The sequence below is a fragment of the Dendropsophus ebraccatus genome, chromosome 14, assembly GCF_027789765.1.
Source record: "Dendropsophus ebraccatus isolate aDenEbr1 chromosome 14, aDenEbr1.pat, whole genome shotgun sequence".
Classification (NCBI taxonomy): Eukaryota; Metazoa; Chordata; class Amphibia; order Anura; family Hylidae; genus Dendropsophus; species Dendropsophus ebraccatus.
In genome coordinates, this window is record NC_091467.1 from 77971909 (window position 1) to 77987183 (window position 15275).

Consider the following 15275-nt stretch of genomic DNA (forward strand, 5'->3'; position numbering starts at 1 on the left):
ACTGTGCGGGCACTCACCTGATGCTGCTGCATGTATACACTGTGTGGGCACTCACCTGATGCTGCTGTATGTATACACTGTGCCGGCACTCACCTGATGCTGCTGCATGTATACACTGTGTGGGCACTCACCTACTGCTGCATGTATACACTGTGTGGGCACTCACCTGATGCTGCTGTATGTATACACTGTGTGGGCACTCATCTGACGCTGCTGCATGTATACACTGTGTGGGCACTCACCTACTGCTGCATGTATACACTGTGTGGGCACTCACCTGATGCTGCTGCATGTATACACTGTGTGGGCACTCACCTACTGCTGTATGTATACACTGTGCGGGCACTCACCTGATGCTGCTGCATGTATACACTGTGTGGGCACTCGCCTACTGCTGCATGTATACACTGTGTGGGCACTCACCTGATGCTGCTGTATGTATACACTGTGTGGGCACTCACCTGATGCTGCTGTATGTATACACTGTGCCGGCACTCACCTGATGCTGCTGCATGTATACACTGTGTGGGCACTCACCTACTGCTGCATGTATACACTGTGTGGGCACTCACCTGATGCTGCTGTATGTATACACTGTGTGGGCACTCACCTGACGCTGCTGCCTGTATACACTGTGTGGGCACTCACCTACTGCTGCATGTATACACTGTGCGGGCACTCACCTGACGCTGCTGCCTGTATACACTGTGTGGGCACTCACCTGATGCTGCTGCATGTATACACTGTGCGGGCACTCACCTGACGCTGCTGTATGTATACACTGTGCCGGCACTCATCTGACGCTGCTGCATGTATACACTGTGTGGGCACTCGCCTACTGCTGCATGTATACACTGTGTGGGCACTCACCTGATGCTGCTGTATGTATACACTGTGCGGGCACTCACCTGACGCTGCTGCCTGTATACACTGTGTGGGCACTCACCTGACGCTGCTGTATGTATACACTGTGTGGGCACTCACCTGATGCTGCTGCCTGTATACACTGTGTGGGCACTCACCTGATGCTGCTGCCTGTATACACTGTGTCAGCACTGGGGTCTGTATATTCTCCTCCGTCCCTCTTTCTGTGTCTCCATGTGGCAGTGTATATATGTATAGGTCCTGGCTGCAGTATGGATACCCAGCCATATTCTTGGAGGGAGGGCATATATTTGTAGAAGCACAGGTTATAGCCTGGGTTACTACAGCCCGAGTTATTACAGCCTGGTTTACTACAGCCCGAGTTATTACAGCCTGCTTTACTACAGCCCGAATTATTATAGCTTTGGTTATTACAGCCCGGGTTATTACGGCACTGGTTATTACAGCACTGGTTTACTACAGGCCGAATTATTACAGCACTGGTTATTACAGCACTGGTTATTATGGGCCGGATTATTATAGCTTTGGTTATTACAGCCCGGGTTATTACGGCACTGGTTATTACAGCACTGGTTACTACAGCCCGAGTTATTACAGCCCGGGTTATTATGGCCCGGGTTATTACAGCACTGGTTATTATGGCCCGGGTTATTACAGCACTGGTTATTATGGCCCGGGTTATTACAGCACTGGTTATTACGGCCCGGGTTATTACAGCACTGGTTATTATGGCCCGGGTTATTACAGCACTGGTTATTACGGCCCGGGTTATTACGGCATTGGTTATTACGGCACTGGTTATTACAGCACTGGTTATTATGGCCCGGGTTATTACAGCACTGGTTATTATGGCCCGGGTTATTACAGCACTGGTTATTATGGCCCGGGTTATTACGGCACTGGTTATTACGGCACTGGTTATTACAGCACTGGTTATTACGGCCCGGGTTATTATAGCACTGGTTATTACTGCACTGGTTATTATAGCACTGGTTATTATGGCCCGGGTTATTACAGCACTGGTTATTACAGCACTGGTTATTATGGCCCGGGTTATTACAGCACTGGTTATTATGGCCCAGGTTATTACGGCACTGGTTATTACGGCACTGGTTATTACAGCACTGGTTATTACGGCCCGGGTTATTACAGCACTGGTTATTACAGCACTGGTTATTATGGCCCGGGTTATTACAGCACTGGTTATTACAGCACTGGTTATTACGGCCCGGGTTATTACGGCACTGGTTATTACGGCACTGGTTATTACAGCACTGGTTATTATGGCCCGGGTTATTACAGCACTGGTTATTACAGCACTGGTTATTATGGCCCGGGTTATTACAGCACTGGTTATTATGGCCCGGGTTATTACAGCACTGGTTATTACAGCACTGGTTATTATGGCCCGGGTTATTACAGCACTGGTTATTATGGCCCGGGTTATTACGGCACTGGTTATTACGGCACTGGTTATTACGGCACTGGTTATTACAGCACTGGTTATTACGGCCCGGGTTATTACAGCACTGGTTATTACAGCACTGGTTATTATGGCCCGGGTTATTACAGCACTGGTTATTATGGCCCGGGTTATTACAGCACTGGTTATTACGGCCCGGGTTATTACGGCACTGGTTATTACGGCACTGGTTATTACAGCACTGGTTATTATGGCCCGGGTTATTACAGCACTGGTTATTATGGCCCGGGTTATTACAGCACTGGTTATTATGGCCCGGGTTATTACGGCACTGGTTATTACGGCACTGGTTATTACAGCACTGGTTATTATGGCCCGGGTTATTACAGCACTGGTTATTACAGCACTGGTTATTATGGCCCGGGTTATTACAGCACTGGTTATTACGGCTCGGGTTATTATAGCACTGGTTATTACGGCCTGGGTTATTATAGCACTGGTTATTACGGCCCGGGTTATTATAGCACTGGTTATTACGGCCTGGGTTATTATAGCACTGGTTATTACGGCTCGGGTTATTATAGCACTGGTTATTACGGCTCGGGTTATTACAGCACTGGTTATTACGGCTCGGGTTATTATAGCACTGGTTATTACGGCCTGGGTTATTATAGCACTGGTTATTACGGCCCGGGTTATTACGGCACTGGTTATTACGGCCCGGGTTATTATAGCACTGGTTATTACTGCACTGGTTATTATAGCACTGGTTATTACTGCACTGGTTATTACAGCACTGGTTATTACGGCCCGGGTTATTACGGCACTGGTTATTACGGCCCGGGTTATTATGGCACTGGTTATTACGGCCCGGGTTATTACGGCACTGGTTATTACGGCCCGGGTTATTATAGCACTGGTTATTACTGCACTGGTTATTACTGCACTGGTTATTACTGCACTGGTTATTACTGCACTGGTTATTACGGCCCGGGTTATTACGGCCCGGGTTATTACGGCACTGGTTATTACGGCACTGGTTATTACGGCCCGGGTTATTACGGCCCGGGTTATTACGGCACTGGTTATTACGGCCCGGGTTATTACGGCACTGGTTATTACGGCCCGGGTTATTATAGCACTGGTTATTACGGCCCGGGTTATTATAGCACTGGTTATTATAGCACTGGTTATTACGGCCCGGGTTATTATGGCACTGGTTATTACGGCACTGGTTATTACGGCCCGGGTTATTATAGCACTGGTTATTACGGCCCGGGTTATTATAGCACTGGTTATTACGGCCCGGGTTATTATAGCACTGGTTATTACGGCCCGGGTTATTATAGCACTGGTTATTACGGCCCGGGTTCTCTTGTTGCCTGTAGAATAATTCAGACACTTATCTTTCCTCTCTTCCTCTGATCAGTGTTGATGAGCTGGCCCTGAGCATGTACCCCCCGATGACCCAGGCCGCCGTGCGCCTCAATGTAAGTAGCTGCCATCTTTCCTTCTATCATGCATATCATCCTATCTAGTCTACAGCTCTATCTCCTCCCATCATGCATCTGGTCCTGTCCAGTCTACAGCTCTATCTCCTCCCATCATGCATCTGGTCCTGTCCAGTCTACAGCTCCTATCTCCTCCCATCATGCATCTGGTCCTATCCAGTCTACAGCTCTATCTCCTCCCATCATGCATCTGGTCCTGTCCAGTCTACAGCTCTATCTCCTCCCATCATGCATCTGGTCCTGTCCAGTCTACAGCTCTATCTCCTCCCATCATGCATCTGGTCCTATCCAGTCTACAGCTCTATCTCCTCCCATCATGCATCTGGTCCTGTCCAGTCTACAGCTCCTATCTCCTCCCATCATGCATCTGGTCCTATCCAGTCTACAGCTCCTGTCTCCTCCCATCATGCATCTGGTCCTATCCAGTCTACAGCTCCTGTCTCCTCCCATCATGCATCTGGTCCTGTCCAGTCTACAGCTCCGGTCTCCTCCCATCATGCATCTGGTCCTGTCCAGTCTACAGCTCCTGTCTCCTCCCATCATGCATCTGGTCCTGTCCAGTCTACAGCTCCTGTCTCCTCCCATCATGCATCTGGTCCTATCCAGTCTACAGCTCCTATCTCCTCCCATCATGCATCTGGTCCTATCCAGTCTACAGCTCCTGTCTCCTCCCATCATGCATCTGGTCCTATCCAGTCTACAGCTCTATCTCCTCCCATCATGCATCTGGTCCTGTCCAGTCTACAGCTCTATCTCCTCCCATCATGCATCTGGTCCTGTCCAGTCTACAGCTCTATCTCCTCCCATCATGCATCTGGTCCTATCCAGTCTACAGCTCTATCTCCTCCCATCATGCATCTGGTCCTGTCCAGTCTACAGCTCCTGTCTCCTCCCATCATGCATCTGGTCCTGTCCAGTCTACAGCTCCTGTCTCCTCCCATCATGCATCTGGTCCTGTCCAGTCTACAGCTCCTGTCTCCTCCCATCATGCATCTGGTCCTATCCAGTCTACAGCTCCTATCTCCTCCCATCATGCATCTGGTCCTATCCAGTCTACAGCTCCTATCTCCTCCCATCATGCATCTGGTCCTATCCAGTCTACAGCTCCTATCTCCTCCCATCATGCATCTGGTCCTATCCAGTCTACAGCTCCTATCTCCTCCCATCATGCATCTGGTCCTATCCAGTCTACAGCTCCTGTCTCCTCCCATCATGCATCTGGTCCTGTCCAGTCTACAGCTCCTGTCTCCTCTTTTACAGGCAGCAAAGTTATCCTCTGTGCTGAAGAAAGTTCTGGAGATCACAAGGTGATTATTTATAGAGAATCTCCCCCCCGGGCGTGTTGTAGTCAGCGGGGGGGCGCTCTTGGGGTCAGCGGCCGTGGTGGGGGGGGGGGGCGCTCTTGGGGTCAGCGGCCGTGGTGGTGGGGGGGCGTTGTTGGGGTCAGCGGCGGGGGTAGGGGGGTTCATCCAGCTACTGGTGTAATATCCTTATAATGGAGGCCATCCAGCTACTGGCGTAATATCCTTATAATGGAGGCCATCCAGCTACGTAATATCCTTATAATGGAGGCCATCCAGCTACTGGTGTAATATCCTTATAATGGAGGCCATCCAGCTACTGGCGTAATATCCTTATAATGGAGACCATCCAGCTACTGGTGTAATATCCTTATAATGGAGGCCATCCAGCTACTGGTGTAATATCCTTATAATGGAGGCCATCCAGCTACTGGTGTAATATCCTTATAATGGAGGCCATCCAGCTACTGGTATAATATCCTTATAATGGAGGCCATCCAGCTACTGGTGTAATGTCCTTATAATGGAGGCCATCCAGCTACTGGTGTAATATCCTTATAATGGAGGCCATCCAGCTACGTAATATCCTTATAATGGAGGCCATCCAGCTACTGGTGTAATATCCTTATAATGGAGGCCATCCAGCTACTGGGGTAATATCCTTATAATGGAGGCCATCCAGCTACTGGCGTAATATCCTTATAATGGAGGCCATCCAGCTGCGTAATATCCTTATAATGGAGGCCATCCAGCTACTGGTGTAATATCCTTATAATGGAGGCCATCCAGCTACGTAATATCCTTATAATGGAGGCCATCCAGCTACGTAATATCCTTATAATGGAGGCCATCCAGCTACGTAATATCCTTATAATGGAGGCCATCCAGCTACTGGTGTAATATCCTTATAATGGAGGCCATCCAGCTACTGGTGTAATATCCTTATAATGGAGGCCATCCAGCTGCGTAATATCCTTATAATGGAGGCCATCCAGCTGCGTAATATCCTTATAATGGAGGCCATCCAGCTACTGGTGTAATATCCTTATAATGGAGGCCATCCAGCTACTGGTGTAATATCCTTATAATGGAGGCCATCCAGCTACTGGTATAATATCCTTATAATGGAGGCCATCCAGATACTGGGTGTAATATCCTTATAATGGAGGCCATCCAGCTGCGTAATATCCTTATAATGGAGGCCATCCAGCTACTGGTGTAATATCCTTATAATGGAGGCCATCCAGCTACTGGTGTAATATCCTTATAATGGAGGCCATCCAGCTACTGGTGTAATATCCTTATAATGGAGGCCATCCAGCTACTGGCGTAATATCCTTATAATGGAGGCCATCCAGCTACTGGTGTAATATCCTTATAATGGAGGCCATCCAGCTGCGTAATATCCTTATAATGGAGGCCATCCAGCTACTGGTGTAATATCCTTATAATGGAGGCCATCCAGCTACTGGTGTAATATCCTTATAATGGAGGCCATCCAGCTACTGGTGTAATATCCTTATAATGGAGGCCATCCAGCTACGTAATATCCTTATAATGGAGGCCATCCAGCTGCGTAATATCCTTATAATGGAGGCCATCCAGCTACTGGTGTAATATCCTTATAATGGAGGCCATCCAGCTACTGGTATAATATCCTTATAATGGAGGCCATCCAGCTACTGGGGTAATATCCTTATAATGGAGGCCATCCAGTGTAGCTGGGGATAGATCAGAGGCGGCTGGAGAGTGAAGCACCTCACCACGCGCTTCTCCTGGTGGTGTCTAGAGATTGGTCGGGTCGGGACACTTCACCATCTCCCGTATCTGCATGAGATGCCGAATGGTTTTCTAAGCGAGGACTTTAACTTGCTCAGTTCCGGAAAGCAGAATCAATCAGCAGACGTATTTAAAGGGGTATTTCCAGCTCGGGCTCCGTGCATGGGCCCTATTGACTTCAATGGCTCGAGCAGAGTTGGCTATCGGCAATGTTTCCCAGGTGTGTGTGCATGACGCTGTAGCCCCCTATGACTGTGCCCATTGCCATCTCACATAGAAGCCATTCGGGGTTCCATAGTGTTCAATAATAATTGGAGCTAAGTTGCTGACCTGTTCCCTCCCTTCTATCCCGCAGTGCCAGCCATGTCTGCTCTGACACAGAATCCAGCTGGGTCCAGTTCCTCCACAACGCCATCGACCACAATATGAACAAGGTGAAAAGCCTGACGCAGGACGCCCTATGACCTCCTCTGGGGTGACGTGGGACGCTTTATGACCTCCTCTGGGGTGACGTGGGACGCCCTGTGACCTCATCGCGGGAGACGCGGGCCGCCCTGTGACCTCATCGCGGGAGACGCGGGCTGCCCTGTGACCTCATCGCGGGAGACGCAGGCCGCCCTGTGACCTCATTGCTGGAATATGCTGCTGCCGCCTGCTGGATGTACAGGGAAACGCTATATCTGCCCCCACCGGGTGATAACTGAGACACTGGAAAATGTGCGATGCTTGTGCAGTATGGTGTCACTTATGTATGGAGAGACGTGCGATGCTTGTGCAGTATGGCGTCACTTATGTATGGAGAGACGTGCGATGCTTGTGCAGTATGGCGTCACTTATGTATGGAGAGACGTGCGATGCTTGTGCAGTATGGTGTCACTTATGTATGGAGAGACGTGCGATGCTTTGCAGTATGACGGCACTTATGTATGGAGAGACGTGCGATGCTTGTGCAGTATGGCCTCACTTATGTATGGAGAGACGTGCGATGCTTGTGCAGTATGGTGTCACTTATGTATGGAGAGACGTGCGATGCTTGTGCATTATGGTGTCACTTATGTATGGAGAGACGTGCGATGCTTGTGCAGTATGGTGTCACTTATGTATGGAGAGACGTGCGATGCTTGCGCAGTATGGTGTCACTTATGTATGGAGAGACGTGCGATGCTTGTGCAGTATGGAGAGACGTGCGATGCTTGTGCAGTATGGCCTCACTTATGTATGGAGAGACGTGCGATGCTTGTGCAGTATGGCCTCACTTATGTATGGAGAGACGTGCGATGCTTGTGCAGTATGGCCTCACTTACGTATGGAGAGACGTGCGATGCTTGTGCAGTATGGTGTCACTTATGTATGGAGAGACGTGCGATGCTTGTGCAGTATGGCCTCACTTACGTATGGAGAGACGTGCGATGCTTGCGCAGTATGGCGTCACTTATGTATGGAGAGACGTGCGATGCTTGTGCAGTATGGTGTCACTTATGTATGGAGAGACGTGCGATGCTTGTGCAGTATGGCGTCACTTATGTATGGAGAGACGTGCGATGCTTGTGCAGTATGGTGTCACTTATGTATGGAGAGACGTGCGATGCTTGTGCAGTATGGCGTCACTTATGTATGGAGAGACGTGCGATGCTTGTGCAGTATGGCCTCACTTATGTATGGAGAGACGTGCGATGCTTGTGCAGTATGGCCTCACTTATGTATGGAGAGACGTGCGATGCTTGTGCAGTATGGTGTCACTTATGTATGGAGAGACGTGCGATGCTTGTGCAGTATGGCCTCACTTATGTATGGAGAGACGTGCGATGCTTGTGCAGTATGGCCTCACTTATGTATGGAGAGACGTGCGATGCTTGTGCAGTATGGTGTCACTTATGTATGGAGAGACGTGCGATGCTTGTGCAGTATGGCGTCACTTATGTATGGAGAGACGTGCGATGCTTGTGCAGTATGGTGTCACTTATGTATGGAGAGACGTGCGATGCTTGTGCAGTATGGTGTCACTTATGTATGGAGTGACGTGCGATGCTTGTGCAGTATGGTGTCACTTATGTATGGAGAGACGTGCGATGCTTTGCAGTATGACGGCACTTATGTATGGAGAGACGTGCGATGCTTGTGCAGTATGGTGTCACTTATGTATGGAGAGACGTGCGATGCTTGTGCAGTATGGCGTCACTTATGTATGGAGAGACGTGCGATGCTTGTGCAGTATGGCGTCACTTATGTATGGAGAGACGTGCGATGCTTGCGCAGTATGGCGTCACTTATGTATGGAGAGAAGGAGCTCAGTGGTCGCTATAGGCCTCTGTAACACTCACTGTACATTATAGCAGATGGCGTTCAGGCTTCTTACATTATCATAACAATAAAGTTATTTCTCTAGATTCTTTCTGAATATATTGCACTCGGCTGCAATGGACGGACGTCATAGATCTATAAACGGCCAACGGGCAGTGAAACGCTGTACCGTGTGCTTCTCCGTACAGTATCCTGCGATCTGTCCCAGGTGGCACAATGTGATGGAAGGTCATAGTGTTATATATATTATTAAATGGTCAGAGCGGCCGCCTAACATGCTGAGTAACCAAGTAGAGGACGTTGTTCTATGTGGTTAAATGGAACCTGTCCATATCTATATGTTGCTTAGAGCTCTAGTGTCCAGGAGGCATGGCTCAGCAGCAGCATGCATACCTGCCTCCACTCCTCCCTGTCTTTAGTGATTGACATACAGGTCGCAATGCTGAAAGCCAAGGAGGGAGGAGCCATGCTGCAGCTCGGCAACGCCCCCTGGACACTTCACAGATTCCCTCTATAGAATAGACGGCTGCTGCTTTCCGGCATCACTAGAAAGAGCAAAAACCTATCAAGAAAATTCTATAATCCACTTCTTTATTTCAGATTATGTATGTAATTATGCCGTTAGTACATATGCTGTTAGTAGTTATATATGCCGCTAGTATATAGTTATGTGTGCCGCTGTATATGCCGTTAGTATATAGTTATGTATGCCGCTGTATATGCCGCTAGTATATAGTTATGTGTGCCGCTGTATATGCCGCTAGTATATAGTTATGTATGCCGCTGTATATGCCGTTAGTATATAGTTATGTATGCCGCTGTATATGCCGCTAGTATATAGTTATGTATGCCGCTAGTATATACTTATGTGTGCCGCTGTATATGCTGTTAGTATATAGTTATGTATGCCCCTAGTAGATAGTTATGTGTGCCGCTTTATATGCCGCTAGTATATACTTATGTGTGCCGCTGTATATGCCACTAGTAGATAGTTATGTATACCACTTTATATGCTGTTAGTATATAGTTATGTATGCCGCTGTATATGCTGTTAGTATATAGTTGTGTATGCCGCTAGTAGATAGTTGTGTATGCCGCTGTATATGCTGTTAGTATATAGTTGTGTATGCCGCTGTATATGCCGTTAGTATATAGTTATGTGTGCCGCTGTATATGCCGCTAGTAGATAGTTGTGTATGCCGCTGTATATGCTGTTAGTATATAGTTGTGTATGCCGCTGTATATGCTGTTAGTATATAGTTGTGTATGCCGCTGTATATGCTGTTAGTATATAGTTATGTATGCCGCTGTATATGCTGTTAGTATATAGTTGTGTATGCCGCTGTATATGCTGTTAGTATATAGTTGTGTATGCCGCTGTATATGCTGTTAGTATATAGTTATGTATGCCGCTGTATATGCTGTTAGTATATAGTTGTGTATGCCGCTAGTAGATAGTTATGTATGCTGCTGTATATGCTGTTAGTATATAGTTGTGTATGCCGTTGTATATGCTGTTAGTATATAGTTGTGTATGCCGCTGTATATGCTGTTAGTATATAGTTGTGTATGCCGCTGTATATGCTGTTAGTATATAGTTGTGTATGCCGCTGTATATGCTGTTAGTATATAGTTGTGTATGCCGCTAGTAGATAGTTATGTATGCCGCTGTATATGCCGCTAGTAGATAGTTATGTATGCCGCTGTATATGCTGTTAGTATATAGTTATGTGTGCCGCTGTATATGCTGTTAGTATATAGTTGTGTATGCCGCTGTATATGCTGTTGGTATATAGTTATGTGTGCCGCTGTATATGCTGTTAGTATATAGTTATGTATGCCGCTGTATATGCTGTTAGTATATAGTTATGTATGCCGCTGTATATGCTGTTAGTATATAGTTGTGTATGCCGCTAGTAGATAGTTATGTATGCCGCTGTATATGCTGTTGGTATATAGTTATGTGTGCCGCTGTATATGCTGTTAGTATATAGTTGTGTATGCCGTTAGTATATAGTTATGTATGCCGCTGTATATGCCGCTAGTATATAGTTATGTATGCCGCTAGTATATACTTATGTGTGCCGCTGTATATGCTGTTAGTATATAGTTATGTATGCCCCTAGTAGATAGTTATGTGTGCCGCTTTATATGCCGCTAGTATATACTTATGTGTGCCGCTGTATATGCCACTAGTAGATAGTTATGTATACCACTTTATATGCTGTTAGTATATAGTTATGTATGCCGCTGTATATGCTGTTAGTATATAGTTGTGTATGCCGCTAGTAGATAGTTGTGTATGCCGCTGTATATGCTGTTAGTATATAGTTGTGTATGCCGCTGTATATGCCGTTAGTATATAGTTATGTGTGCCGCTGTATATGCCGCTAGTAGATAGTTGTGTATGCCGCTGTATATGCTGTTAGTATATAGTTGTGTATGCCGCTGTATATGCTGTTAGTATATAGTTGTGTATGCCGCTGTATATGCTGTTAGTATATAGTTATGTATGCCGCTGTATATGCTGTTAGTATATAGTTGTGTATGCCGCTGTATATGCTGTTAGTATATAGTTGTGTATGCCGCTGTATATGCTGTTAGTATATAGTTATGTATGCCGCTGTATATGCTGTTAGTATATAGTTGTGTATGCCGCTAGTAGATAGTTATGTATGCTGCTGTATATGCTGTTAGTATATAGTTGTGTATGCCGTTGTATATGCTGTTAGTATATAGTTGTGTATGCCGCTGTATATGCTGTTAGTATATAGTTGTGTATGCCGCTGTATATGCTGTTAGTATATAGTTGTGTATGCCGCTGTATATGCTGTTAGTATATAGTTGTGTATGCCGCTAGTAGATAGTTATGTATGCCGCTGTATATGCCGCTAGTAGATAGTTATGTATGCCGCTGTATATGCTGTTAGTATATAGTTATGTGTGCCGCTGTATATGCTGTTAGTATATAGTTGTGTATGCCGCTGTATATGCTGTTGGTATATAGTTATGTGTGCCGCTGTATATGCTGTTAGTATATAGTTATGTATGCCGCTGTATATGCTGTTAGTATATAGTTATGTATGCCGCTGTATATGCTGTTAGTATATAGTTGTGTATGCCGCTAGTAGATAGTTATGTATGCCGCTGTATATGCTGTTGGTATATAGTTATGTGTGCCGCTGTATATGCTGTTAGTATATAGTTGTGTATGCCGCTGTATATGCCGCTAGTAGATAGTTATGTATGCCGCTGTATATGCTGTTGGTATATAGTTATGTGTGCCGCTGTATATGCTGTTAGTATATAGTTATGTATGCCGCTGTATATGCTGTTAGTATATAGTTGTGTATGCCGCTGTATATGCTGTTGGTATATAGTTATGTGTGCCGCTGTATATGCTGTTAGTATATAGTTATGTATGCCGCTGTATATGCTGTTAGTATATAGTTATGTATGCCGCTAGTAGATAGTTATGTATGCTGCTGTATATGCTGTTAGTATATAGTTGTGTATGCCGCTGTATATGCTGTTAGTATATAGTTGTGTATGCCGCTAGTAGATAGTTATGTGTGCAATAGACATCACATAGATCCGGGGTGCCCAAAAATTACATCAACCAGGACTGTATCGGAGATGCTTGTATATAACAGTCTCTATAGTCTTCACACGAGTATCCTGGCCGGGCGGACGTCCACACGACGGCTGCCGGTCACATGACAGAACTTGCGGCAGCTGAAGCTGACGTGTAGTTTTCGGGCTCCACTTTGGCTTGGAGAAAAGATAATTGTGCGGCAAGCAGTGGCGTTTGGGTCAATGGGGTCACAGCTAAACCGGAACAGACAAGAAATATAATGAATATTAGTCTGTTAAAGTAAGAAAAGCGATCTCCTCGCACCCAGTCACACTCCGCATTCAGTTGTCCATAATGTGGAACTTCCGCCTGGCTTATATTTTTACGGCGACTTCAATGATACCAATAGTATTAATGAAGATCAAGTATTGGTAATGGCAATGATATGGTTCTGGCTGAAAAGATCCTGGTTTGCCCCATTGATGTCTACGAGGTGTCCACCCATGCAGAACCTGGTGTCTCAGGGCACGCAGCTCTGCCACAATCGGGGGTCTCTCAATCTGATCACCTGAAGGCTGACCGGACCCTAATAAAGGCCAAGGGCTATTCTGACAGGGGTATGGCCTGACCTCGCTGATCAAGGAGTGTCGTGACCAACAGGTCATATGAGAGAGACAGGAGAGTGTTCCTAAACTGGTGGACCCCTGGGCAAATAGACCCCAGTAATCCTTTACTGCCACAAATATTGGATTTTCTGCACAATGGTTTCGATAAAGGGTTAACACGCGATACCTTGTAAGTACTACTGGCCGCCATGTCTGCAGAAAAGACTTCAGATACAGGAGGTGAAGAATGCTATAAAAGCCGTTACTTGACTTCGATCTCGTATGTCTAGGCCGGTTAATCCCGGGGATTTATGACTAGTTTAAAGACTCTGCGAACAACCTTTCCAACCATTTCCAGATATTCCCTTGAAATAGTTGGAGAAGCTGGATGTAGCTCAGTACCTTCAAAGGACTCAAGAGTTCACAAGCTCAGAAAGACCCTGGAAGCAGTGTAATACCAGGTGAATGCCCAGAGGGGACACAGCCAGCTCTCCCTCTGTCTCCTCCATTGACTATATGGTCCCCGGATACCAGACGTATCTGATATTACCCTGATGAGAACAGATACTACACCTGATCTAAGCCAAAAGGCCGAGAAAGTCTTCTAATCTCCTTTATGGGAAAAAAAAAAGCCTCAAAACCAACTATTTCTAGGTGGATCTCAGAGTGCATCAACCAATGCTATACTTAATGGTCAGGACCTGCCAGAATTCACCAAAACCCACTTCACGAGGTCAGCTGCCACCTCTTGGGCTTTGAAGTCGTTGACCCCTCTGGAGCATCTGAAGGCCTTATAACATGGGCCAGTACTTATAGAGAAGCGAGCCCCAGCCTGTCAGATCAGCACTTGCTCCTTGTTCCTCACTCACTGTTGGTGCTATTACACACCCCGACAGCAGGAGGGGCTGTCCAGGGAGCACATAGGAGAGAGCGGTGGTCTGCTGCAGTCACTCCTGTTACGCAGAGCGATGGTCAACAGACCTTCGCTATCGTACTTTTTTTTTTTTCCACCATGTTGAAAGGGACACGATCAATGTTGGATGATTGCTGCCTTTAAACATGGCCTATTAAACCATGCGATTATCGGCTGATGATCGGCCAAATACAGACGATAATCGCTTAGTGTAATAGGGACTTAAGTCTACACCTAGAACTTTTTTCACTTATTACAGAATGTATAATTTGACTTCTCCTAGGTCTGTACTATCTTCAGTCGTCTTCAGGACGCCCTCTCATAAGAGCTTTGTACTTGCTAACTCCTCAGTATTGCGCCTCTGGGGGGAAGTAAGGGAAAATGACATTTTAATTGTGAATGACTTTCCCTAAGTCCCAACAGCGGCAAAAGAGGTAGGAAGCAGCCTTCCTATATACACTGGGGAGGAGCCATTCTAGGGAGCAGCCTTCCTATATACACTGGGGAGGAGCCATTATTCTAGGGGGCAGCCTTTCTATATACATTGGGGAGCAGCCATTATTCTAGGGAGCAGCCTTCCTATACACTGGGGAGGAGCCATTCTAGGGAGCAGCCTTCCTATATATGCTGGGGAGGAGAGGGCATTCTAGGGAGCAGCCTTCCTATATACATGGGAAGGGGGGGGGGGCATTATTCTTGGGAGGAGCCTTCCTGTATACACTGGGGAGGAGGGGGCATTATTCTAGGGAGCAGTTTTCCTATATACGGGGAGGAGGGGGCATTATTCTAGGGAGCAGCCTTCCTATATACACTGGGGAGGAGGGGGCATTATTATTATAGGGAGCTGCCTTCCTATATACACTGGGGAGGAGGGGGCATTATTCTAGGGCGCAGCCTTCCTATATACACTGGGGAGGAGGGGGCATTATTCTAGGGCGCAGCCTTCCTATATACACTGGGGAGGAGCTATAATATTAGGGAGC

The 15275-nt window shown here is 46.6% G+C and overlaps 2 protein-coding genes and 1 pseudogene across 2 annotated transcripts in view; 1 reads left to right on the forward strand and 2 right to left on the reverse strand.

The window, feature by feature from the left end:
* CCNDBP1 (cyclin D1 binding protein 1) overlaps window positions 1-9284 on the forward strand; it is a 32873-nt gene extending 23589 nt beyond the window's left edge. Inside the window, exons 9-11 of the mRNA XM_069951789.1 lie at window positions 3738-3798; window positions 5080-5126; window positions 7255-9284. Of these exons, the coding sequence (XP_069807890.1) occupies window positions 3738-3798; window positions 5080-5126; window positions 7255-7363 (217 nt within the window). The 3' untranslated portion in view covers window positions 7364-9284. The remainder of the gene's footprint in view (window positions 1-3737; window positions 3799-5079; window positions 5127-7254) is intronic.
* Window positions 9285-12433: 3149 nt separating this feature from the next.
* Window positions 12434-15275, reverse strand: part of LOC138771928 (protein-glutamine gamma-glutamyltransferase 2-like) — a gene marked incomplete at its 5' end in the record, with an annotated part of 57044 nt that continues 54202 nt past the window's right edge. The window contains one exon of the mRNA XM_069951930.1: window positions 12434-13028. Coding sequence (XP_069808031.1) covers window positions 12866-13028 — 163 coding nt within the window. The remainder of the gene's footprint in view (window positions 13029-15275) is intronic.
* LOC138773642 (U2 spliceosomal RNA) lies at window positions 13803-13982 on the reverse strand (annotated as a pseudogene).